Here is a 25209-nt window from a genome sequence, read left to right as displayed (position 1 = left end):
CGATATAAATTTCAAATGGTAAAAAGTCTGTATATCATCAAAGACAGTTTAAAGTCGGACAGTTTAAAGTCCCAAAGTTTTCAAAAACAATTATATTGAAAATTAAAATGCAAACTTATCTTGAGATGAATAAATCCATTTGATATATGTGCTTTGTACAGTGGCGTTCCTAGGGGGGGCGGTGGGTGCAGTCCACCCTGGGTGCACACCGCTGATTGGGTGCCACGCGCCTGTCGGCGCCGCTCGTTCCGTGCTCCCTCTGCCCCGGAACAGGTTACTTCCTATTCCGGAGCAGAGGGAGCATGGAACAAGCGAAGCAGACAGGTGCGCGGTACTACTACTACTACTATTTAGCATTTCTATAGCGCTACAAGGCGTACGCACCGCTGCACAAACATAGAAGAAGGACAGTTTTTCCGGGGGGAGGTGTCATTTCGCCGGGGGGGAGGGGCGCTGCACCCGGGGGGCGCATCAGCGATCCACCCCGGGTGTCAGCCGCCCTAGGAACGCCACTGGCTTTGCATTCAAAAGTTCATAACATCCTGAACGATAGGTTGGCTTCTGTAATTCTCCTGTGTGTTTAAAAACCACTGTTGAATAACTTTCACAGAAGAAGTTTCCTCAGGGAGATAAATTTAGAAACATTTCCAGCTTTCTTCATCAAACTGCATTTTCAGCCGCTCATCAGTGTGAGCACTCCCAAGGCTCCCGCTGATATAGCAGGTGCACAACCAGGCAGAGTTGAGCTGAAGGGAAGGGTATGTGAGGGGCTTATAGAGCACACTCACCCTTACGAATAGTGCCTCAGGTAGTCTGAGCTACCTTAAAACCACTAGTCCCGCCCAGGGAGGAAGTGAGATGGGAGGACATGAACCAGGAAGTATAAAAGGCAGGGCTACTGTGGGGTTAAGGAGGTCTAGGGAAGGAAGAACTGAAGCCCCAGTATACGCCCTTGTGACATATATTTATCTACTGTGACCTGTCTAAGGTAAGCCAACCTTTTGATTTGAAGACTTGGAAGCCTTGTTCTGAGGTCTGGTTGGAGCCAGGCCTGGAAAACGAGAGAGAGAGAGAGCTTACATACTGTGTTTGGGGCATGGCAGTCACATGCCACAAACTGTGGTTTGGGCCCTGTCAACCATAGGCCCATGTTGAGATTAACTGAATAAAGTGCTTGCCTTATTTTACAGCCTTGTCTAGCTGTGTTATTTTGAAGGCCTGCCCTCATCCCTTGCTCACAGTATCACATAGAGTTTATGCATTCTAGGCCATGGTAAATTGCTGTGATGCTGTGGTGCAATGGCTTGTTCGCCATGGGTTAGCACTAGATTACCAAGAGGCAGTGGTCTTGTTGATCTCACAAGATCCCACTGTTGTTCCACCTGTGTCACTGGGAAGACTCCCAATAGACCTTTATGCTCTGAGACCAGAAATGTATTGCTGGTTGCAAATAAAAATAGAGTTCAGAGTTATTGAGTCAGATCTTTGGAATAGTCTAGCTTTAGAGTTAAGGGTGCAATCATCTCTGGTCTTATGTAGAAAAGGATCTAGAGACCTACTTTTATCATCTCTCCATTGTTACTCTCTTCTCTGTTATACTGTTTTATCTTTAATTTTAAGTAGAGGAGTGTGGTAGCCGTGTTAGTCTTTAATTTTATAATGCATTTTTATCTTATTATTTTATTTGAATTTGTGAACCATTTTGAATTTTTGTTTCAGAAAAATGATATACAAAGTTTTAAAAATAAATGCAAATTGTAAAGCAGCATTACCTTTTCTTGCATTAATTTTAGATAAATCCTTGTTCTTACATGCTCATATCAGTAAGATAGTCAGGAGTGCATTCTATAAGATGAAAGTGGTAAGCTGCTTGAGGACTTACCTAGGAGAAGATGAATTTTCTACTGTATTTCAGGCGTTAGTTAAACCATGTTTTGATTACTGCAAACAGAGCGAACAAGAGAGTGAATGATACATACCTGTAGCAGGTGTTCTCTGAGGACAGCAGGCTGATTGTTCTCACGACTGGGGGTGACGTCCGCGGCAGCCCCCACCAACCGGAAAAAAGCTTTGCGGGACGGTCGGCACGCAGGGCACGCCCACCGCGCATGCGCGGCCGTCTTCCCGCCCGTGCGCGACCGCTCCCGCCAGTTGAATGACTAGCAAAAGATGAAACACACAACTCCAAAGGGGAGGAGGGAGGGTAGGTGAGAACAATCAGCCTGCTGTCCTCGGAGAACACCTGCTACAGGTATGTATCATTCACTTTCTCCGAGGACAAGCAGGCTGCTTGTTCTCACGACTGGGGTATCCCTAGCTCTCAGGCTCACTCAAACAAGAACCCAGGTCAATTGAACCTCGCAACGGCGAGGGTACAACAGAAAATTGACCTACGAAGAACAACTAACTGAGAGTGCAGCCTGACCAGAATAAATTCGGGTCCTGGAGGGTGGAGTTGGATTTACACCCCAAACAGATTCTGCAGCACCGACTGCCTGAACCGGCTGTCGCGTCGGGTATCCTGCTGGAGGCAGTAATGTGATGTGAATGTGTGGACAGATGACCACGTCGCAGCCTTGCAGATCTCTTCAATAGTGGCTGACTTCAAGTGGGCCACCGACGCTGCCATGGCTCTGACACTATGAGCCGTGACATGACCCTCAAGAGTCAGCCCAGCCTGGGCGTAAGTGAAGGAAATGCAATCCGCTAGCCAATTGGAGATGGTGCGTTTCCCGACAGCGACCCCTAGCCTGTTAGGGTCGAAAGAAACAAACAATTGGGCGGACTGTCTGTTGGGCTGTGTCCGCTCCAAGTAGAAGGCCAATGCTCTCTTGCAATCCAATGTGTGCAACTGACGTTCAGCAGGGCGGGTATGCGGCCTGGGGAAGAATGTTGGCAAGACAATTGACTGGTTAAGATGGAACTCCGACACCACCTTCGGCAGGAACTTTGGGTGGGTGCGGAGCACTACTCTGTTGTGATGAAATTTTGTATACGGAGCATGAGCTACCAGGGCTTGAAGCTCACTGACCCTACGAGCTGAAGTAACTGCCACCAAGAAAATGACCTTCCAGGTCAAGTACTTCAGATGGCAGGTATTCAGTGGCTCAAAAGGAGGTTTCATCAGCTGGGTGAGGACGACGTTGAGATCCCATGACACTGTAGGAGGCTTGATAGGGGGCTTTGACAAAAGCAAGCCTCTCATGAATCGAACGACTAAAGGCTCTCCAGAGATGGCTTTACCTTCCACACGATAATGGTAAGCACTAATCGCACTAAGGTGATTCCTTACTGAGTTGGTCTTGAGGCCAGACTCTGATAAGTGCAGAAGGTATTCAAGCAGGTTCTGTGCAGGGCAAGAACGAGGTTCTAGGGCCTTGCTCTCACACCAAACGACAAACCTCCTCCACTTGAAAAAGTAACTCTTTTTAGTGGAATCCTTCCTAGAGGCAAGCAAGACACGGGAGACACCCTCAGACAGACCCAACGCAGTGAAGTCTACGCCCTCAACATCCAGGCCGTGAGAGCCAGAGACTGAAGGTTGGGGTGCAGCAACGCTCCGTCGTTCTGCGAAATGAGAGTCGGAAAACACTCCAATCTCCACGGTTCTTCGGAGGACAACTCCAGAAGAAGAGGGAACCAGATCTGACGGGGCCAAAAGGGCGCTATCAGAATCATGGTGCCGCGGTCTTGCTTGAGCTTCAGTAAGGTCTTCCCCACCAAAGGTATGGGAGGATAAGCATACAGGAGGCCGGTCCCCCAATGAAGGAGAAAGGCGTCCGACGCTAGCCTGCCGTGTGCCTGAAGTCTGGAACAGAACAGAGGCAGCTTGTGGTTGGTCTGAGAGGCGAAAAGGTCCACCGAGGGGGTGCCCCACGCTTGGAAGATCTTGCGTACCACTCTGGCATGGAGCGACCACTCGTGCGGTTGCAATACTCTGCTCAGTCTGTCGGCCAGACTGTTGTTTACGCCTGCCAGGTACGTGGCTTGGAGGAGCATGCCGAACCGACACGCCCAACGCCACATCCCGACGGCCTCCTGACACAGGGGGCGAGATCCGGTGCCCCCCTGCTTGTTGACGTAATACATTGCAACCTGATTGTCTGTCCGAATTTGGATAATTTGGCAGGACAGCCGATCTCTGAAAGCCTTCAGTGCGTTCCAGATCGCCCGGAGCTCCAGGAGGTTGATCTGCAGATCCTTTTCCTGGAGGGACCACAGACCCTGGGTGTGAAGCCCATCGACATGGGCTCCCCACCCCAGGCGAGATGCATCCGTCGTCAGCACTTTCGTGGGCTGCGGAATTTGGAATGGACGTCCCAGGGTCAAATTGGTCCGGATGGTCCACCAGAGCAGTGAAGTGCGGCAACTGGTGGAGAGGCGGATGACATCTTCTAGATTCCCGGTGGCTTGAAACCACTGGGAAGCTAGGGTCCATTGAGCAGATCTCATGTGAAGACGAGCCATGGGAGTCACATGAACTGTGGAGGCCATATGACCCAGAAGTCTCAACATCTGCCGAGCTGTGATCTGCTGAGACGCTCTGGTCTGCGAAGCCAGGGCCAAGAGATTGGTGGCCCTCGCTTCGGGAAGGTAGGCCTGAGCCGTCTGGGTATTCAGCAGCGCTCCTATGAATTCCAGAGACTGAGTTGGCTGGAGATGGGACTTTGGGTAATTTATCACAAACCCCAGCAGCTCCAGAAGTTGAATAGTGCACTGCATGGACCGGAGGGTTCCTGCCTCCGAGGTGCTCTTGACCAGCCAATCGTCGAGATATGGGAACACGTGCACTCCCAGCTTGCGTAGATACGCCGCTACCACCACGAGGCACTTTGTAAACACTTGTGGGGTAGAGGCGAGCCCAAAGGGCAGCACACAATACTGAAAGTGCCGTGCGCCCAGGCGGAATCTGAGATACTGTCTGTGAGCTGGCAGTATCGGGATGTGAGTGTATGCGTCCTTTAAATCCAGGGAACATAGCCAATCGTTTTTCTGAATCATTGGCAGAAGGGTGCCCAAGGAAAGCATCCTGAACTTTTCTTTGACCAGGAATTTGTTCAGGCCTCTCAGGTCTAGGATGGGACGCATCCCCCCTGTTCTCTTTTCCACAAGGAAGTACCTGGAATAGAATCCCTGCCCTTCCTGCCCGGGTGGTACGGGCTCGACCGCATTGGCGCTGAGAAGGGCGGAGAGTTCCTCTGCAAGTACCTGCTTGTGATGGGAGCTGAAAGACTGAGCTCCCGGAGGACAATTTGGAGGCAGGGAGGCCAAATTCAGGGCGTATCCGCACCGCACTATTTGGAGAACCCACTGGTCGGAGGTTATGAGAGGCCACCTTTGGTGAAAAAATTTTAACCTCCCTCCGACCGGCAGATCGTCCGGTACGGGCACTTGTAGGGCGGCTATGTTCCCGTGGATCCAGTCAAAAGCCCGTCCCCGGCTTTTGTTGTGGAGGCGCAGGGGGCTGCTTAGGCGCACGCTGTTGACGAGAACGAGCGCGCTGGGGCTGTCCCTGTGCCTGACGAGGCCTTCGGGCCGGCTGGTTGCACCTACGCTTCGCAAAAGAATAGGGTGCAGCCTGCCGGGCCCGGGAAAAACGTCCACCTGTGGAGGTGGATGCTGAAGGCGCCCGGTGGGAGAGCTTGTCGAGAGCGGTTTCCCGCTGATGCAGTTGGTCCACCATCTGCTCGACCTTCTCGCCAAAAATGTTATCCCCCCGGCAAGGGACGTCGGCCAGTCTCTGCTGGGTGCGGTTGTCCAGGTCAGAGGCACGCAGCCATGAGAGCCTGCGCATCACTATACCTTGGGCCGCAGCACGAGATGCCACGTCACAGGTGTCATAGATACCCCTGGACAGGAACTTTCTGCACGCCTTCAGCTGCCTGACCACCTCCTGATAAGGCCTGGACTGCTCCGGCGGGAGCTTCTCGACCAGGTCCGCCAGTTGTTGCACATAGGTCCGCATGTGGATGCTCATATAGAGCAGGTATGATTGGATGCGGGTCACGAGCATGGAGGATTGGTAGGCCTTCCTCCCAAACGAGTCCAGAGTGCGAGACTCCCGCCCCGGGGGCGCCGAGGCGGTATCCCTCGAACTCCGTGCCCTCTTGAGAGCAGAATCCACGACCGCTGAGTCATGGGGCAATTGTGGCCGCATTAGCTCTGGGTCAGAGTGGATCCTGTACTGGGACTCTGCTTTCTTGGGAATGGTGGGGTTAGTTAATGGTCGCACCCAGTTCCGAAGCAGCGTCTCCTTAAGGACATTGTGCAGCGGCACCGTGGAGGACTCTCTAGGTGGTGATGGATAGTCGAGGACCTCGAGCATCTCGGCCCTCGGCTCTTCCACAGAGACCACGGGGAAGGGAATGCTAATAGACATATCCCGCACAAAGGAGGCAAAGGAGAGACTCTCGGGAGGTGAGAGTTTCCTCTCCGGTGAAGGCGTGGGGTCCGAGGGAAGGCCCGTAGACTCCTCTGAGGAGAAATATCTAGGGTCCTCCTCTTCCCCCCACGAGTCCTCATCCTCGGTGTCGGACATAAGCTCATGTAGCTGAGTCCTGAACCGGGCCCGGCTCGACGTCGAGGCACCAGGGTCTCGGTGTCGTCGAGCGGTGGACTCCCGCGCCGGCGGGGACGGAGCTCCCTCCATCGACGTCGACGGGGACTCCACCTGCGTGGCGGTCGAGACCGGCACCGCAAGCGGCGGCGGTGTTGACGGCCCCGGCGCCGGGCTAGAGCTCACCGGCGCCACAGTCATCGGCGCCGAGGGCGCAAGCACCCCCGGCGCCGGCACAGCCTGGCGCATCAGCCCTTCCAGGATCCCCGGAAGGATGGCTCTGAGGCACTCGTCCAGGCCCGCTGCCGAGAAAGGCGGTGGGGCCGGTAGGGGTGTCGGTGCCCGAATCTGGTGGGAGCCAGGAGACTGCACCGAGGTGCCGGGACCCTGTTGCGTCGGCACCTCTATCACCGACGGGGATCTCTCCTCTCGATGGAGACGCTTCGGCGTCGACTCCTCTCCGATGTGCATCGAGGGCGACCGGTGACGGCGCTTCTTATCCTTCTTCCGATGCCCGTCACCGGCGCCGGGAGGCATGGAGGAGGAGGAGGACGATCCCCCTCGGTCTCGAGGAACCGGGTCAGACAGGGTTCGGTCCCGTGGGCCACGGGCTGAGGGAGTGACCGGGGCCGACTGCCCACGCGGCCTCTCACCTCTACCCTCACCGGAGGACCGGCGGGCCGACGGGACCTGTTCTCCTGGGGTCGATGCCATCGGTGCCGATGTCTCGGGCATCGATACCGGTACCGAAGGACCGGGCGTCGATACCGATGCCGTCGAGGTCGACGTCGAGGGGCCGGCGCAAGTTCCAAAAATACGGTCCCGTTGAACTTGCCTCGCAACCTGAGTCCGTTTCCGGAGACCGAGACACAGGGGACACGACTTGAAATTGTGCTCCGGCCCGAGGCACTGGAGGCACCAAGCGTGGGTGTCGGTCTGCGAGATGGGCCGGCCGCACCGACCACACTTTTTAAATCCACTCGGGACCTTCGAGGACATCGACGGAAAAATCGCGGAAATCACACCTCGAAAATGAAAAACGACCGTGCGGCCACCAGGCCGCAACGCAACGTCCCCGCTGGAAGCGAGGGAAAATGGGAGCGCGTGCTCCTTTTTTTTTTTTTTTTTTTAGAAAAGAAAAGTGGAGCGCGCGGCGATTAATTAAATATAAAAGAAAATAAAAGGGTTCGCGTAAACGCGACGGTTTTTCCGGGGCTGAAACAGAGAGAGCGGCACAAGCACGACTCTCTCCAGGCGCGGAAAAAAAGGAACTGGCGGGAGCGGTCGCGCACGGGCAGGAAGACGGCCGCGCATGCGCGGTGGGCGTGCCCTGCGTGCCGACCGTCCCGCGAAGCTTTTTTCCGGTTGGTGGGGGCTGCCGCGGACGTCACCCCCAGTCGTGAGAACAAGCAGCCTGCTTTTCCTCGGAGAAAACACCTTTACGAATATCCAAAAGCAACAGAACAAGCAGAGAAGACAACAAAAGTATCAGCTCTGGGAGTATATTTAAGTTTATCTCAACCAATTGATTGTCCAGGAAGAAAACCTTTATTGGCATCAAAATGGACCCCAGTGGATCCAAAAAAAAGGGGTCCTCTCACAGTTGGCGTCTTTCTAAACAAGGATTTTGTTCAAATTTGAATAAAGACCTTGTTTAGAAAGACGCCAACTGTGAGAGGACCCCTTTTTTTTGGATCCACTGTTGTTCGTTTGTCTTTAGTTCTCCAATGGAGAGATCACCTTCTGTGGGTGTTTACCAAAATGGACCCGACACGGGACTGTGTTTCAGCGGGATGGCCTGCCTGCCTCAGGGATCGTAAAAACACTTGTAGGTATAGGATATGGTACAAGCATATAATCCTGGAGCGAAAAGCAGATATGAATGTGGACAAGTGTAGCTCACAAAAATAGTGCAGAAAGTGGCAAGGCTTAGAAAAAGTCATGGTAAACAATGGAGGCAATAAAGGTTTTCTTCCTGGACAATCACCTGTGTGGGATCTTCTTACATATATTCCCAGAGGTGATACTTCTGTTGTCTTCTCTACTTTTTCTGTTGCTTTTGATTACTGAAAACATCATCTACCAGAGTTTGCCTGCATCTGCACTTAGGGTGTTGCAGTTAGCGCAGAATATTGCTACCAAGGTGTCACTAGAAGAATCCAGGTTTGTATATATCACTGCATTTTAACTTCCAATAGATTTCATAATAAAATATAAGATCTTATTTATGATTTTTAAAGTGTTGCAGAATTTAGATCCAGATTATTTGGCTTCTGTTTTACATTTTATTCCTCTGCATGCCTAAGACCTTGTGCACAGGACACCTGTATGGGTCTACTACTACATAAGATTAGAAATCAGTTGAGAAGGGACAGGGCATTCTCAGTGTATGTTCCTCATTGGTGGAATCACGTCCCCTTGAACTGAGTTTGAGAGATGCAGGTGAGTTTCATAGAGGTCTCAAGACCTTTACCTTCCAGCAGACATTCTAAGAATAAGCATAAAATGAGCAAGGAGCTAGGGGGCTACGGTGTACATTCACTGTTTTGATAGATTATTTTTTGTTTTGTCTACATTCACATACATATATCAGTGTAATTATTCTTATGTCATTGATGCGTATGTTTATTGTATATCACCTTGTGATGAGCTGAGTCAAAAATTTGTAAATAAAATGACAGTAACAAAAATAATAATTGAATTAAAGTCCTTTTCAAGGCTTCAGATATGTCTGTGATTAAGTCTCACACAGTACTATAATAACTAATTATTTTTCTGTGAACTACCATGTGCCCAAAATTTCTTGCATTGAAGTGTTCTATGAAATACTGACTTTGGTGATATGTCCATGGCAGGGCCACTGAGAGACAGAGCTGGGCCTGGGGCAGGGCCGCCACCCCCACCCCAACTCAGGCCGCAGCCTCAGCTGCCACAGCCCCCCCCCCCCCCCCCCCAAAAAAACTTGGGGCGCCACCCCTGCCCCCTTATCTTTCTAAATCTGCTCCTTTCTCGGTCACTCTCCTGTTCCTGTGTGCCGGGACCCAGGTTATAGTTAACACAGTCACCCGGGTCCTGACACACATGAGCAGGAAAGAGACAGACTGAGGGAGCAGAACTTTCCGCCTGCCTCTGGAAGCCTTGCCAGTGTCAGACCCCCCTTGGAGGCTGGGCTCGAGGAATCTTGCCCCTCCCGCCTCCCCTCTCGGTGGCTCTGGTTATGATGCTAACAATGTCTGTACTTTCTGTTGTTACTCACCTTGTTCACCTGAGCAGAAAATTATGTAATATATTTAAAGTATGTTATCTGGTATTGCATAAGTCAGAGGTTTTCAACCCAGTCCTCGGAGCACACTTAGCCTGTCGGGGTTTCAGGATATCCCCATTGAATTCAATGAGGATATCCTGAAAACCCCAACTGGCTAGGTGTGCCCCAAAGACTGGGTTGAAAATCTCTGGCATAAGTGGTTCATTTAATAATCACAGTAGTAGTTTTCTATATCATCAAGGTACAAAACTTGAAATTATAATGCAGTTACAACAAGATTGTTTTGTGTTTTTCAGCTGATACCACCTTAGTGAATGGAGAGAGAGACTCTGTATACCTCTGTGGAAATTCACTTGGGCTTCAGCCAAAAAAAGTTAAAACATATTTGGATGAGGAGTTGGACAAGTGGGCTACAACGTAAGTTATTCCTTGCATCCACATCAATAATTATTTGGTAAAACAAAAATTTAAAGTTTATCATCAATTTGATGTACCACCTAAGATAAAATCTGTCCAAGTGGTTTAGAAAACAAAAATCAATAACAAATCAAAAGGTGCAAAAAAAAACAAAGAAAAAATCTACAATATAAATAGGAAGGAAGCAAGTGCAGGAAAAAGAGTTGCATATTGGTCAGAGGCAAAAGCAGAGAGAGAAAAGGCATCACGTGACCACAGTTGAGCTGGCAGGCAGCAAAGTATGGCCAAAAGCTAGCACTACGGCAAGTTGACTGTGAGTAGGATGAAATCTCAACAGTACAAAGTAACAGTTACTGTGCTAAGCAGAAAATATATTTACAAAAAAAAAGGTTGGAATAGACTTCACATTTCTGATTTTGCTCTAATAGAAAATCAAAATGTACCTGTTTTCAACAAACCTATTGCAGTAATTCAAATAAAAGCCAGAAGGTTTCATGAGCTTAAATTAAATTCTTTGAGTAGAAGGTGATAAAAGTTTTGAAAATATATAATGTCATTTAAAAGACCATGGGGGGTAAAATTTTCAGACTGTGTTACAGCAATAACTTGCATTAATTGCCCCTTAATGTGTATTAAACAGCTCTAATGCAGGTTGACGCAGCATTATTTAGGTCACCACAGAGCACATAGTAATGAGATGCAAAACATTAAAATGCATGTAATCTAGCTCATTTCTATGTAAATTCTTTAGCATACAATGGAGAGGTTAAAAGTACACAAAGCAAGCAGTCCAAAAACAACAGTACAAAGGACTTTCAAGAGTGGGACAATTGTGCTTTATTAGTGACCCGACACGGGCTGTGTTTCGGCGTAAGAGACACCTGTATCAGGGGTCAATTCCATTAACCAACACTATGGGCTAGATTCCATATATCATGACTAAAACATTGGCACCAAAATTTAAAAAGCCTAAGCATCTATATATATATAAAACTCACCCTCAACATTCTGAAGACAGTGACGTCAGTGAAGCCAAGCCACTGACTTCCAACAAACAGGGCTCGAAGGTTCGTGGTGGTGAAGCCACCGAAATCGCTCTGGGCCCCGCCCTCGAGGGTGGAGCAATGGCAGAACAACGAAAGTGTTGGCAGGGAGGCAGGGAGGGGGTGTTGGGAAATCTCTCCGGGCCCCGCCCTTGCGTCAAACGTCATGAGGTTTAGGGCAGAGCAATGGCAGAACAATGAAGGGGTTGGCAGGCAGGGAGGGAGGGAGGAGGCAGGGAGGGGGGTGTTGGCGATGAAAACCTTGATGGCAGAACAACGAAGGGGTTGGGCAGGGAGGGGGGGTGTTGGCGACGAAAACCTTGCTAGCGCCCGTTTCATTTGCTCAGAAACGGGCCTCTTTTACTAGTATTCTATAAAGTATGCCTTTATAGAATAAGCCTAAATTTCTGCGCGGTTTATAAAATACACTGAGTGCCCGTCGACGTGACTAAATTTAGTCGCGGCCACTTACACAACGTTTTACTTGGTGTAAATGCTGATGCCTAAATTACATGCAGACCGATTATATTCTATAACAATGTGCATAGATTTTAGAAATGCCCATACCACGCTCCCTTTTCAACTATTCAACTTTGAATTTATACGCATCACATTATAGAATACGCTTAGTCAGTTGTGCGTGTGAATTCTAATTATTGCCAGTGTCAATTGATTGTTAATTGGCAATTATCAGTGCTGATTGGCCTAATAAAGTTGCATGCGCAAATATAGAATGACCATATTTGTGCGCACAACTTAAGTCGTACTCTATAGAATCACCTGCTCCGTGACTAACTTAGGCATAGGCATTTACACCAAGTTTTACTTAGAGTAAATACCCACAACTAAATTTAGCAGCATGGATGGGTGCTAGGCACATATATACTTCTCAGAGGTCTGCAGTGTGCTTGTTGAAGTGACATATGTTACTTTAACAAGCACATTGCAGACTACATTGAGAAGTACATATCTGTTTATTACCATATTTGTTATTTGTTTAGAATTTGCTCACACCTTTTTCAGTAGTAGCTCAAGGTGAGTTACATTCAGGTACTCTTGGTATTTCTTTGTCCCGGGAGGGCTCACAATCTAAGTTTGTACCTGAGGCAATGGAAGGTTAAGCGGCTTGCCCAAGATCACAAGGAGCAGCAGTGGGATTTGAACCAGCCATCTTGGGATTGCAAGACCAATGCTCTAACCACTAGGCCACTGTCATATCACTTGTCTGTAATTATTTTTGCAGATACTTTACTGCATTGTTTCAGACTATGATAGTTGTTTAATGTTTTGAACAACACTAGTTGTTTTCCTTTTGTCGTTTAAGCACTTTTACTAGTGTCATTTTTGTAATCCTTATACTTTTAACAGACTTTTACTGTTTTTAACCTTTTCCTATCCAGATGCTTTCTTCACAATGTAATTGTTTTTATGTGTTCTTTGTACCCAGACTCCTGGGGCAGGCCTGTTGGCTGAAACACAGCTGTGTCGTGTCTGTTAGTCCACACAAAAAACTTTGTATTCAAGAACATTGTCCAGCATTTCTTTTTGAGTCACCTTTGCCGTTTCCCATGTGATCACAAGCCTGTGAGGGTTTTTGTTCTTCTGTGTGCACATGTATCATGTGTATCAGCACACCTGATCCCTAGTAGTCTAACAGTGAAAGGGCAGGAGTAATACCCACATGCCTCTGCCCATCATTACTTTTCCTTTTCAAATTTCCACATCCTCTAGTAGTAACCTCACAGTTGTACCAAACTACCACAAGACTGCTGCTAGAGATTATGGCAGCCATTTTGAAGAGGGAGCTGCGATGGGGCAGGAGGGAGTAGGTATCATTCCTGCCCTTTCTCTGGTAGATCACCAGGGATCTGAAAGGTATTATTATTATTATTATTAACATTTGTATAGTGCTACCAGACGCACGCAGTGCTGAACACCTGACACAGAGAGACAGTCCCTGCTTGATAGAGCTTACAATCTAAAAATACAGACAGACAAGACAATTAAGGGTGAAGAAAGTACTGGGTGAGAAGGAACAAGGAAAGGGGAATTGAGTAGTGTTGGGTCATTAATGGAAGATTGATTTTCAAGTCAAATAATTAAAGGAACTGTGTGTCACATTTTCAAGGCAGAAACTAGGTTTGTGAGCCCTTGGGCCACTGCCGTGGAGCAGCAGTGGCAGGCAAAACCACCCCACACCAGAGACAAGGCAGAACTCTGACAGGGACAGCTAGACTTCACCTGCACTTGACCGCCATTCCTCAAGAGTTGAGCTCCTGGGTGCAGGCGGCCAGCAGGATTTACTGGACAGGGCAGAAACTGAATACCAACTAGGCTGAACAGAGACTGAGGGTCAGAGGGGAAAGGAATATACATGGGCAGCAAGGCAGGAAACTGGGTAGGACTCACAGACAGACAATACTACACAAAGCAGGAAATGGACAAGCTAAGGACAGGAACTGAAAGCTGACAAGCAGCCACTGAAACAGGGTACAAACACTGATAGAAAAAGACAGGACTAAAAGCTGCCATGCAGCTACTGAGAAAGAGACACAGACAAACAGAAACTAGACCAGGAAGACAGTCCAGAAACAAGACTAGGAAAATAAGCAATCCACACAGACTAACTAGAACTGGACAAGAAACTCAAACAAGAAACCGGACTAGGCAGAAGTGCAACAAAGCACCAACAAACCAGGGACCTTAGATGATGCAAAGGCAAACACAGACGTTTCTAGGTGATTAATAAAGCCCATCAGTTGCTGAAGCTCAGCTGCAGGAATCAGAAGGCAGCTATGGGTGCTGTTTAGGCCCAAACAAGGAAAGCAAGTCTGGCAGCCTGGAAGATCCGGACCGGACTGGTCTGAAGTCCGGAACGTGTGACAGTTCATAGCAGCCACCGGTTCTGGCCACCAGAGGGCGAGGTGAGCATAGACAAGGAAACATTAACTTACGTAACACATTGTCCTGATTTTGAAAGCTGTTGGAGCTTCTTTTTGTTTCTTGGACATATCTACTAGAAACTTTGTAATCATTACAAAATTGGTGTGCCTGAAAAGCAGTGCAGTCATGACCCTAAGAGACTTATGGAACATGAAGAGGTAATGATCACATGGGACATTCCAATTCCAACCAATAAAAAGTTTGATGCAAGAAAACCAGACAGTGTAGTGAAAAAGAAAAACACCAGATCAGCATTAGTAATAGAGGTGCCAGTGCCAAGTGATAGTTCTGTATATACTGAGTAAAGAAATAGCAGATCAAATACCAAGCAATACAGTCAGTGACCAATAAACTATTGCAGAAAGATACAGACATATTCCCCAATATTGGATGCCACAGACTTGATTAAAAGGAATTTTCATGCACACATTGTGGCACCATTTTGGACCCTATTTTGCACTGAGATGAAGAGTTGATCCCCTGAAGCAGTCAGGAGTACTGGCAAAATAGAAATCTTTGTCAGGAATGAGTTCAGCACTTGTTTCAGAAGGAGTGTATCTGCCTGCCTTGGTGAAGTTTTTGAGTGCATCCTGTTGGAGAATTGCTGTGATATATTGAGGACAGAGGACATTTGCAGATTAAGTGACTATTTAAATTCTTAGTGCATCATCTGGTGTGTTGTATTTGCTTTTTGCCTTGCACTACTTTTGAATGACAGTGATGAAGTTTTTTTGCCCATGATTGTACTTATGGCAGTATAAGAACTGTTTTGGTAGTGCTGCTACTTAAGTCTAAGACTTTGTTTTCTCCATTTTAATCTGTATAGGTGGTGTAGGCTTTCAGCATATCACACTGTAACCGGATTGTTTGGCAACAAGATTTGTCATCTGCTGTGCTTTTTGTGATTTGTTGCTACCCTTTAGGTTATCAATAGAAATCAAACAAAATAAAACGTGGAAAAGAAAATAAGATGATACCTTTTTTTATTGGACATAACTTAATACATTTCTTGATTAGATTTCGAAGGTTGCCCTTCTTCCTCAGATCGGAAATAAGCAAATGTGCTAGCTGACAGTGTATATAAGTGAAAACATTCAAGCATTACTATGACAGTCTGACCAGGTGGGAGGAGGGGGGTGGGTAGGAAGTATGCATGGGGACATCAAAGCATATAATTGATATTCTAACAGGGTGGGTGTGGATAGGTGAGGGGAGGGTGATCAACAGAGACATACAGCTTTATGGTTTATAATGGGCTAGGAACCCCAGATCCTTGTTAAGTCCTTTCTGTTGGGTGTTAAAATATTCAATCATTCTGACTTCAAAGATCTTACGTTCTTGTATGGTTTTAAAGTTACCTTTGAGGATTCTCACTGTGAAGTCACTGGTACAGTGTCCTGGTCCTGTAAAATGTTGACCAACAGGCGTGGGAACCCTGCTGGCACCAGTATTGTTCATATGATGTCTATGTAAATTGAATCTTGTCTTAAGCATCTGGCCTGTTTCTCCAATATAGCATCCTTCGTTACATTTTTTACACTGAATGATATATACCACAAGCTAATCAGAAGTAAACTTCCTTCACAGACTGAAAAGGAACAGAAGGGCACACTTCCCTGTAATTTATCCAGTCGCAAACTATGCCAAAATATTTCACAGGACCCCAAAGTCACCCACAAAGGAAAGATATTCAACATAAAGGGATCTTTCACTTGCTCATCTTCCAATGTGGTATATATCATTCAGTGTAAAAATGTAACGAAGGATGCTATATTGGAGAAACAGGCCAGATGCTTAAGACAAGATTCAATTTACATAGACATCATATGAACAATACTGGTGCCAGCAGGGTTCCCATGCCTGTTGGTCAACATTTTATAGGACCAGGACACTGTACCAGTGACTTCACAGTGAGAATCCTCAAAGGTAACTTTAAAACCATACAAGAACGTAAGACCTTTGAAGTCAGAATGATTGAATATTTTAACACCCAACAGAAAGGACTTAACAAGGATATGGGGTTCCTAGCCCATTATAAACCATAAAGCTGTATGTCTCTGTTGATCACCCTCCCCTCACCTATCCACACCCACCCTGTTAGAATATCAATGATATGCTTTGATGTCCCCATGCATACTTCCTACCCACCCCCCTCCTCCCACCCTGTCAGACTGTCATAGTAATGCTTGAATGTTTTCACTTATATACACTGTCAGCTAGCACATTTGCTTATTTCTGATCTGAGGAAGAAGGGCAACCTTCGAAAGCTAATCAAGAAATGTATTAAGTTATGTCCAATAAAAAAGGTATCATCTTATTTTCTTTTCCATGTTTATTTTGTTTGATTTCTATTGATAACCTTAAGAGTGGACTAACACGGCTACCACACTCCTCTACTTTGCTACCCTTTATTAATTGTAGAATGTGCTAAACTGACCCATTTGGATCTATTGCTCCCAAGGAAATCATCTGGCTGATATTCAAAGTGATTTTCTCCGGCCCGCTTAAATCATCTAGGGCCAAGTAACCCTCAGTATTCAGCACCACGAGGGCCCTTTTACTAAGCTGTGTAAGCGTGTATGCGCGCCCAACACATGCCAAAATGGAGTTACCACCCGGCTACCGCGTGGGTCTTGCGGTAATTTCATTTGTGGTGGGCGTCCGATATGCGCGGCTAAAAAATAATCTTTATTTTTGGATGCACGTATTGGACGTGCACCAAGTGGCATTTGGCATGCATAGGTCATTACCGCCCTGTTACTGCTAGGTCAATGGCTGGCGGTAAGGTCTCAGACCCAAAATGGACGTGCGTCTATTTTGATTTTGCTGCACATCCATTTTCGGCAAAAATTTTTAAAAGGCATTTTTTGCAGGCGCATTGAAAAAATGGATCTGTGCGCGCCCAAAAATGCGCCTACACTACCGCAGGCCATTTTTCAGTGCATCTTAGTAAAAGAACCCCCTAACTAGTTAACGCCACTGAGCCTTACCTTATGGGCGTTTCAGGGATGGAGTTAGCACCTATGTGGTTAAGGGCCAATATTCAGCCCCTTGACCACATAAGACAACTGCATAAATTGAGTCGCATGAATAGCAGTGGCGTAGCCACAGGTGGGCCTGGGTGTGCCAGGGCCCACCCACTTAGGGTTCAGGCCCACCCAACAGTAGCACACGTTTAGTGGTAGCTCGTGAGGATCCCCAACTCCACCAGCTGAAGACCTCCCCCTGATGGTAATGAAAACGCTACTCTCCTTGATATGGCACCTGCGCATGCTCAGTCTTCAGCGCATGCCTGCTGCAGACTGCCAAGGTGGAAAGAAGCGTTTTCTCGCCAGCTGAGATTTTTTTTTGTTGGGGGGGGGGGGGGGGACACTTGGTGCCCACCCACTTCTTGCCTAGGCCCACCCAAAATCTGTTGTCTGGCTACACCCCTGATGAATAGCAGTCCTATCTTTATTGGTTCAGTTTATGTGGTCAAGGGCTGAATATTGTACTTAAACTGCATATGCTTTATCAGCCAACCTATAACCGGATATTCAATGCTAGTGCCTGGATGTGGCCCGGCTCTGAATGTCTGGGAATACAGCCTTTGATGGACATAAAAACGCTGACTGCCGCTGACTGAATATCAGGCTCCATTAAGGATATTACTTCAAACATTAGGCATAGAAAGGCTTAATAAATGTTTCAAGGCAGTGCATAGAATTTTAAAGCGTTGATTTAATAGGGAATATTGTGCCAACAGCAAAGTCAAAATTCTTACCCAAAATACAGTTTAATAAAGAATCTTGTCACTGTACATAACCCGTCTCTATTATCAATATAGATGTCTGTTTCAAGTGTTTGCATTAAGTTGCTACACCAAGAAAAGATAATTAAGAGAAGCCTTGTTAAGCAAGAGATTTAATCAAGTAATGATTTCCCCACTGCAGATTCCCTCGGAGGTATATGTAGATAACTTGATAATTAATTTGCCTGGTATACTAAAAATTTCATGTTTTCAGTACAGTACAAATGAAACCAAGAGAGAAGAAAATATGACATTCATTCTTATTAGGGATTGGTGAGGTGTTTTAAAGTAACATAGGGGTCCTTTTACTAAGCTGTGCTTTAAAAAAATGGGCTTAGCACACCCTTCTGTGGGACTTTCCCATGCACTAAGCCTATTTCTAATGTGGCCATCTAAAAGAGGTTTTTTTTTCGGTTTGTTTCATTAATGGCCGTATGCTAAGATAAAGCATTAATGCGCAGACACTTAAAGAATTTACCACAGGAGCCCATAGTGTTTTCCATTTAGGTGGCGTTAAAGGCTCCCGTGTTATGCACATACTGACCAATTAGCACGGTGGTAATGTGCACACCCTAGCTGATTAGCTCATCCACACCCATTCTCCTCTCCTGTCATGTCCCCCTAAAAAGTTACAAAAAATTATTACTGCAAGGTTAACACACACAGGTGACTTAACTAACGCGGAATGCTTTAGCACATCCCGTGTTAGACCATTTTTGCTGTGTTGGGCTTGCATTAGTGCCTAATGCAGCTTAGTAAAAGGGCCCCATAGTCATGTTGTAGAAGATAGCAGATAAAGATAAAAGTGGCTTATCTTATCTACCTTTGTACCTACTCATGTCTTAACTGGCATTCCTTGCAGGTTACTCTTCCTTGCCTTCTTTCAGGTTTATAACTGCTGGTCTATTCAGTTTTGCCCTCCCTCATGCCTCCATTTAGGATTGAAACAGAAATATTATGATATGTATGTCCTCTCTAAATGTAGATCTCAAGGGCGTAGCAAGCCTGGACCCAAGGTGGGTGGGCAGAAGAAGAACGCCTTGTCCCACAAGTGATTTAGTCTTTCCCTCTCTTGCCTGCATGCCATATGGTCTCTCAAACATCCTTCCTCCCCTGCATACCTTTTAAATAGCAGATTTTCACTGGCAGCGAGCAGCAACTAATACATACTGCTCATGTTTATTTGTTGTATTTATATCCCACATTTTCCCACCAACATGCAGGCTCGATGTTGGCTCTACAGCCTTCTTTCTGATGATGCAACTTCCTATTTCCACATAGGTGGGTATATATTAGAGGGAAGGCTATGGGGCCAATGCGAGCAGTATGTATCAGTTGCTGCTCACTGAAAGCAAAGATCTGGTATTCAAAGGTATGCAGGAGGGACAGTTGTTGGGAGTTTTCGTCTGGTGGGGATTGGGGATCCCTGCCAGCCACATCATAGGTGTGCTGCTACTGAGTGGGCCTAAGCCCAGGCCCACCCTTGGCTACGCCACTGGTAGATCTAGATAATTAAGAAGTGGTAAAGATCTAACACTCTGAGCCAAATTCTATTATAAATGCAATAAACCATTTTAGAGGTACTATTTGTGATATGGAGATGGATATGCTGGCATATCCATATCGAAAGCACCACTCAGGAATGGCATCCTTTCAATGTCAATTCTTCATTAATGTTGAAAGATTATACCGAGCGCATACTGAGGTATCGATTGCCTATGGGCCGTATCTGTAATGGGGGCCAGGTATAGAAAGCAGAGACACATGGCATGTTTTATTATGCTAGAATCATGTAGATCTCTTTCCAGATCCACTGGGTTATTATTTGGGGGTCTCCTGAGACCCAGCCTGAAGATAAAGTCCTCATTTAATATGATTAGGATTGCCAGGAAGTTGCTGTTCTCTTGCTGCCACTTCCTCCTGGCAGCCATCTTGCTCATGTATGATAAATGCTCAGAATGAGATGCTGTATTGTGAGGACTGGAAACACATTATCACAGCTCCACACAGCTCAATGTGTCCAACTTTAAGCCATATGGGTTTAGGTTATAGCCCCATTGTGGTGTGAATGGCCATTTCTGTATATGGCACCCTACTGTATCAGACAAAATGGGCATGAGACTAATGGAAAAACATCTATGTGTCATCCATGCCACATGAGCAATTTTTTTTGGACATGTGGCCAAACATGTGCACTTCATAGGCAGCCCTTCCAAACTAAGGGGCCCTTTTACAAAACCATGGGGAGGCTAACATGCGGGTAGTGCATGCCAAGTTGGCACCATCGCCTTGGTAGCATGTGTGCCTGGCGGTAATTCCGAGTTTGGCACATGCCAAATCCTGCGGTAGAAAATACTTTTCTATTTTCTACTGCGGGGGGAGGGGGGGAGACATTCCTGGCAGTAATTGGCAGCACGGTCACATTGACACATGCTGCATGATTGCTGTGTGGATAGCGCATGAGCCCTTACCACTAAGTCAATGGCTGGTGGTAAGGGCTCAGGCCATAAATAGACACGCTCTAGGTTTAGTTTTGCGCACGCCCATTTCCCAGCCCATTAAAAAAAATGGCCTTTTCCCCAGCTGCAGTAAACAGTGACCCAGCGTGCGCCAAAAAGACACGCCCACACTCATAGGCGGTCGGTGGCCCAACTGCTTGGGGAGGCTAAAGGGGGCGGAGTTAGGGGTGGGGCTTATATCCATAATTGTCTGACAACACACAGGAAAAAAAATAAGTAAAAGTAAAATAGTCACAATACCTTTTGTTAAATTTAGATATTAGATATGTATCATATGTCAAAGAATAAAGTGGTTGTTCAAAGCACATATTAACCAATGTATACTATTCAAAAATGTTATAAATTATTAAACACTGCTATTTCCATCCATTGAAAATCCCAAAATGAAATGGTCACATTAGTGAAGTAACATTATGCATGAAAAGGCAGCACTGTAAATATTACACTGGGCAGACCCTAATACACCAATATACCACCCATACGGTAAACATAGACCATCAACAATATTTTTTTATTTATTACATTTGTATCCCACGTTTTCCCGCATAGCAGTAGGCTCAATGTGGCTTACAATATGAAACAAGGGATCATAATATCACAATTCCTCATGCACAGCCACAAAACAACCTATTAGGGTGGATAGTGTTCACAATTAACTCCTTCTACTAACAACTAGATAGAGATGAGTTTTCAACATTGGTACAGTATAAGTCATCACAAGAACAAAATACAAAAAACCAATGGACTGCATTAGGGGCTTATAGCCCATTTAGTTATGTTTAAACAAAAGAGATCTGCATGAAACAAAATATTTATTTTTTATTTTGACTTAATAAAACCTGCAGCACAGTTCTTATTAGTAGCTGAGAACACTTACCAATCTTGATCTTCAATCCTTCCCCAGCGGTTCCATTCCAGCTTCCTCCTGTGAGTCACGCTTCCCCTCTCCCCCCTCCCACCAGCTGGTCAACATTTATTTTTCCCCTCCCCCTACAGCACTTTCTATCTGTCCAAGTCCCCCTCCCCCCAAGGTCCAGGGGAGCAGCACTACACTACACCTGTTTCCCTCTAGCCTCCATCGTTCCTGCAGCCAGGTCTTGTCTCTCACCCTCCCCCCATCACGGTTCTAGCGTCTTTACCTTTCCCGCCCTACCCATGGCCCAGTGATCCCTTGCATTCTACTTGCCTTGAAGTTGACCACCGATGCTGCTACCAGTAGCGGTACTGTAAGGAGATCAGCAATTTTCTTTTAAATTTGATTCAAGACCAGTGAATGGGAACAGCATTCAAGTTCAGCCACTCAGCCAGCCTTCCCTACTATGATGGGTCCCGCGCGTTACCGCCTTTGCGGAACAGGAAGTTGCATCAAATAAGATGGGAGGGAGCCGTGGTAGGGAAGGCTGAGGCGCTGAAGCACATTGTTGTAATCGCTACAGTACCGCTACTAGTAGCGATTAAGGGAGCCGAGCAGGAGAGATGCCAGCCCTGAAGTGAGAGTAGTCAGGGGGGGGGGGGGAGGGAGGAGAAACCATGGCGCTGCAAAGAACAGAGGACTGGAGGAGAAAGACGGGAGTAACTTCCCGCAAAGAAGGTAGGGTCTCTCAGATCCCCTGTTGCTTGTTGCGCACTTGTGGCTGGAGAGGCTCAGCCTCCCCAAGCCTCTTATACCGGGCGCCTATGCCCACACTACCACAGGCCACTTTTTACCGCAGCTTTATAAAAAGACCCCTAAGTGATTTTTACACTGCCTGCCCTGATGGGGGTTCTTGTGTAGCCATATATTGCCACAGCATGGATGTCTCTTCTATCGATGAAGATGAGCAGCACTTTGCATGTGTGTGTTGTCCTATTTCAGCCACATGGACATTTATCCACTGTTCACCAATTTAATATTTTGCACATTTTTCCCTGGAGGTAAAGATAAGCCAATTTCACTTTATATGTACACGTGCAACACTGCTTTTCTGAAATAATGCCCCAGAAACACATGTTGTTACTTAAATGTTTATTTGGCCACACTCCCATCCTTTCTAAAATGTCTTATTTCCATCTTTCACCAGCTACTGGCAAGGACATCTAAAAAACAAAACAAATCAGAATCCAAAGACTTATTACCTTTGAGTACATCTGTAGAAATTATTTGCTCGCTAGGTGAATATTAGGAAAAAAACTCATACTTTATGGCCAAGAAACAATTCATCCATGGTAAAATAAATATTTAAAGTCCAATCTTAGTCTGGTTGTAACAGATTTGTGGCTCTGTGCCCTACTGGTTCTCTGGCTTAATTTCTCTCTGATTATGCAGTTTTACTGGCTCTGAACCTAGAGAGCATGATTTTTAAAACTGACTTTTCCCTGGCATTGAGACAGAAAAAGTGCTGCCTGATTGTCTAGCAGAGCTCTGCTTGTGTTCTTTGGACGCTGTGTTTATTTTTTACACCTTTTTGATTTTAGCAAAGTAACTTTTTGAAACCACCACTTTTCTGACCTATTTTCTTCCTGAACACAAAAGGGAAAATGGCTCTGGATTGTTTATGCCTTTAGTGTTCTGCAAAGCTACTGGCATCTTTAATCATGAGATTTGTGAAAAAGGAGGCAAGGATAGGTTTGGCTGCTGGTCAGAAATTTTAAACATAATTGGTTATGTAATTCATGCTTCTTCTTTCTGCTCCTTCCAAGCAGCTCCGCTGAATCTTGCCTCCAACTACAATGGTGTGAAAAACAAATGGACACAAATGAAAAGTCAGCTCTTTCCAACCTTCTTTTAAAGCAGGGGTTCTCAATCCAGTCCTTGAGACGCATCAAGCCAGTCAGGTTTTTAAGAAACCCCAAAGTAAATATGCACGAGAAATTTACATACAGTGGAGGTAGTGCATGCAAATATATCTCTCACTCTTATTCATTATATTGTAACCAGGTACCTCTCTTGTGCAGCCAAGGATAGAACAATCTCCTCCAGCCACAGGCTCCCGGTACAGTGAAGAAACAGATGTCCACCAATAACTTCAATCTTAAGAACTTTTATTCCATGCAGGTTTCTAGTACGCAGTTCCAATAGCAGCATAGCACATACCAGAATTCAATACAGGCTTCAGTCTGGGCTCTTTATCCAGGGCACAATAAACAGTAATTCAATTCCCCAGACAAACAGTTCTTTCAGTTCATCATCACAGTTCAGTCACCAAGCAGCATTTTCTACCTTCTATCCTTTTTACCTTCAGGAGAGTTCAATATTTTAGGGACTCCTTCTACCCAAGGGTTTTCCCCTGCATCAGCTTCACAGTGAATTCAATACTTTTGGGACTTCCTCTCACCCAAGGAATTTCAGCCTGCTTCAGTACTTTAGGGACCTCCCTGCCCAAGGGTTTTCAGCCTGCAACTGCTTCTCTCTCCTGAACTGAACTGAACTCCACTTCTGGGACTCTTTCCCACCTGCCTAATCAATCCCTGGCTTCAGCTACCACCACCAATCATTCTCCTTCCCTTAGTTTCCTCACACCCAAACCAGCTGAGTTAAGCATTAGACTAATGAGACCAATGATGAGCTCCTGCACACAGGGTTTCCTAACTCTCTTTCTGCCTAGTGGCAGCCACTCTACACAACCTGCCAGCTTACACCCATGTCTTCCCTGATTGCAGCTAGGAGTCCAGTCTGGGTTCTTCATCTCCCCCTCTGGCTCCTTGCCTGCAATGCCTTCTGGGACTTGTATTTCAGACTGAAACTGCCTTAACCCAACTACCCTGGAGGTGACTTTATCACAATATTGACATCTCAAAAGGCCGAAATAGGAGTCCATTGCTTGAAATGTCCAAATCCTGATTTTGTAAAGGCAGAATAGAGACATCCAACAGTACAGTATGTCCAAATAGCAAAGGGGCATGTTCTGGGTGTGTTTTGGGTGGGACTAGGGAGAGCCTGGAATCTGGACATCCAACAGCATAACCAAAGAGGAAGAAATGTCCTTGTCTAAATAGAAGTTTGCCCTTATTTACACCTGGTGCTCTGATTGAGCAGCTGTGGACTGAACGGATTAAGGCATGACACTTCTTTAATCCCCCAGTGGTTTCTGTTTCTCTCTCCCTGAAAATGAAACCAGAAGGAGATTACAAGTTTTATGGCAGTTTCAGGTATTATGGGCATTCTTGGCAAAGCAGGAAGCAGGTCTGAGGAATAGCTTAGTGGTTAGGTCAGTGGTCTATAAACAATAAGAGCCAGGTTCAAATCCCATTTCAACTATTTAAATTGCGAGCCCTCCAGAAACAGAAAAATACCTATGGTACCTAAATATATGACACCTGAAGACTATTGTACTGTACATTCAGCTAGAGTAAATATTTTTTTCTGATCCAAGACGGCTCACAATTACAAAAAAGCAAAGAGTTAAAGTGGGATTTTAATCTGAGTCCTTTGGTTTGCAGTCCACTGCACTAACCACTTGACTGACCCTATGCTCTCATATATTTTTGAACAGACTGTAACCTGTTTGAAAATATGTGTGAGATGGATGTCTGTTGGAGACGTTCTGACTTGCTCATCCTTTTGAAAATGCCACTCTGTGGATATTCTGAAAGCCTGAATGGCTGGGAATATCCTGAGTACTATGTTAAGAAACCTCTATTTTAAACGGACACATGTAATAAAACATTATAATAGACTGCATAGGATATAAGCAAGG

General features: G+C 46.2%; 1 protein-coding gene across 3 annotated transcripts in view; it reads left to right on the top strand.

The window, feature by feature from the left end:
• The window catches only part of KYNU (kynureninase), a 260595-nt gene that overhangs the window by 68173 nt on the left and 167213 nt on the right, over positions 1-25209 (top strand). For all 3 annotated transcript variants that reach the window (XM_030209738.1, XM_030209735.1, XM_030209737.1), the window contains exon 3: positions 10118-10238. In XM_030209738.1, coding sequence (XP_030065598.1) covers positions 10118-10238 — 121 coding nt within the window. The remainder of the gene's footprint in view (positions 1-10117; positions 10239-25209) is intronic.

This window comes from Microcaecilia unicolor, chromosome 7, assembly GCF_901765095.1.
Source record: "Microcaecilia unicolor chromosome 7, aMicUni1.1, whole genome shotgun sequence".
NCBI classification, from domain to species: domain Eukaryota; kingdom Metazoa; phylum Chordata; class Amphibia; order Gymnophiona; family Siphonopidae; genus Microcaecilia; species Microcaecilia unicolor.
The sequence above is the reverse complement of the archived record's forward strand: the minus strand, read 5'-3'. Positions and strand labels throughout refer to the sequence as shown.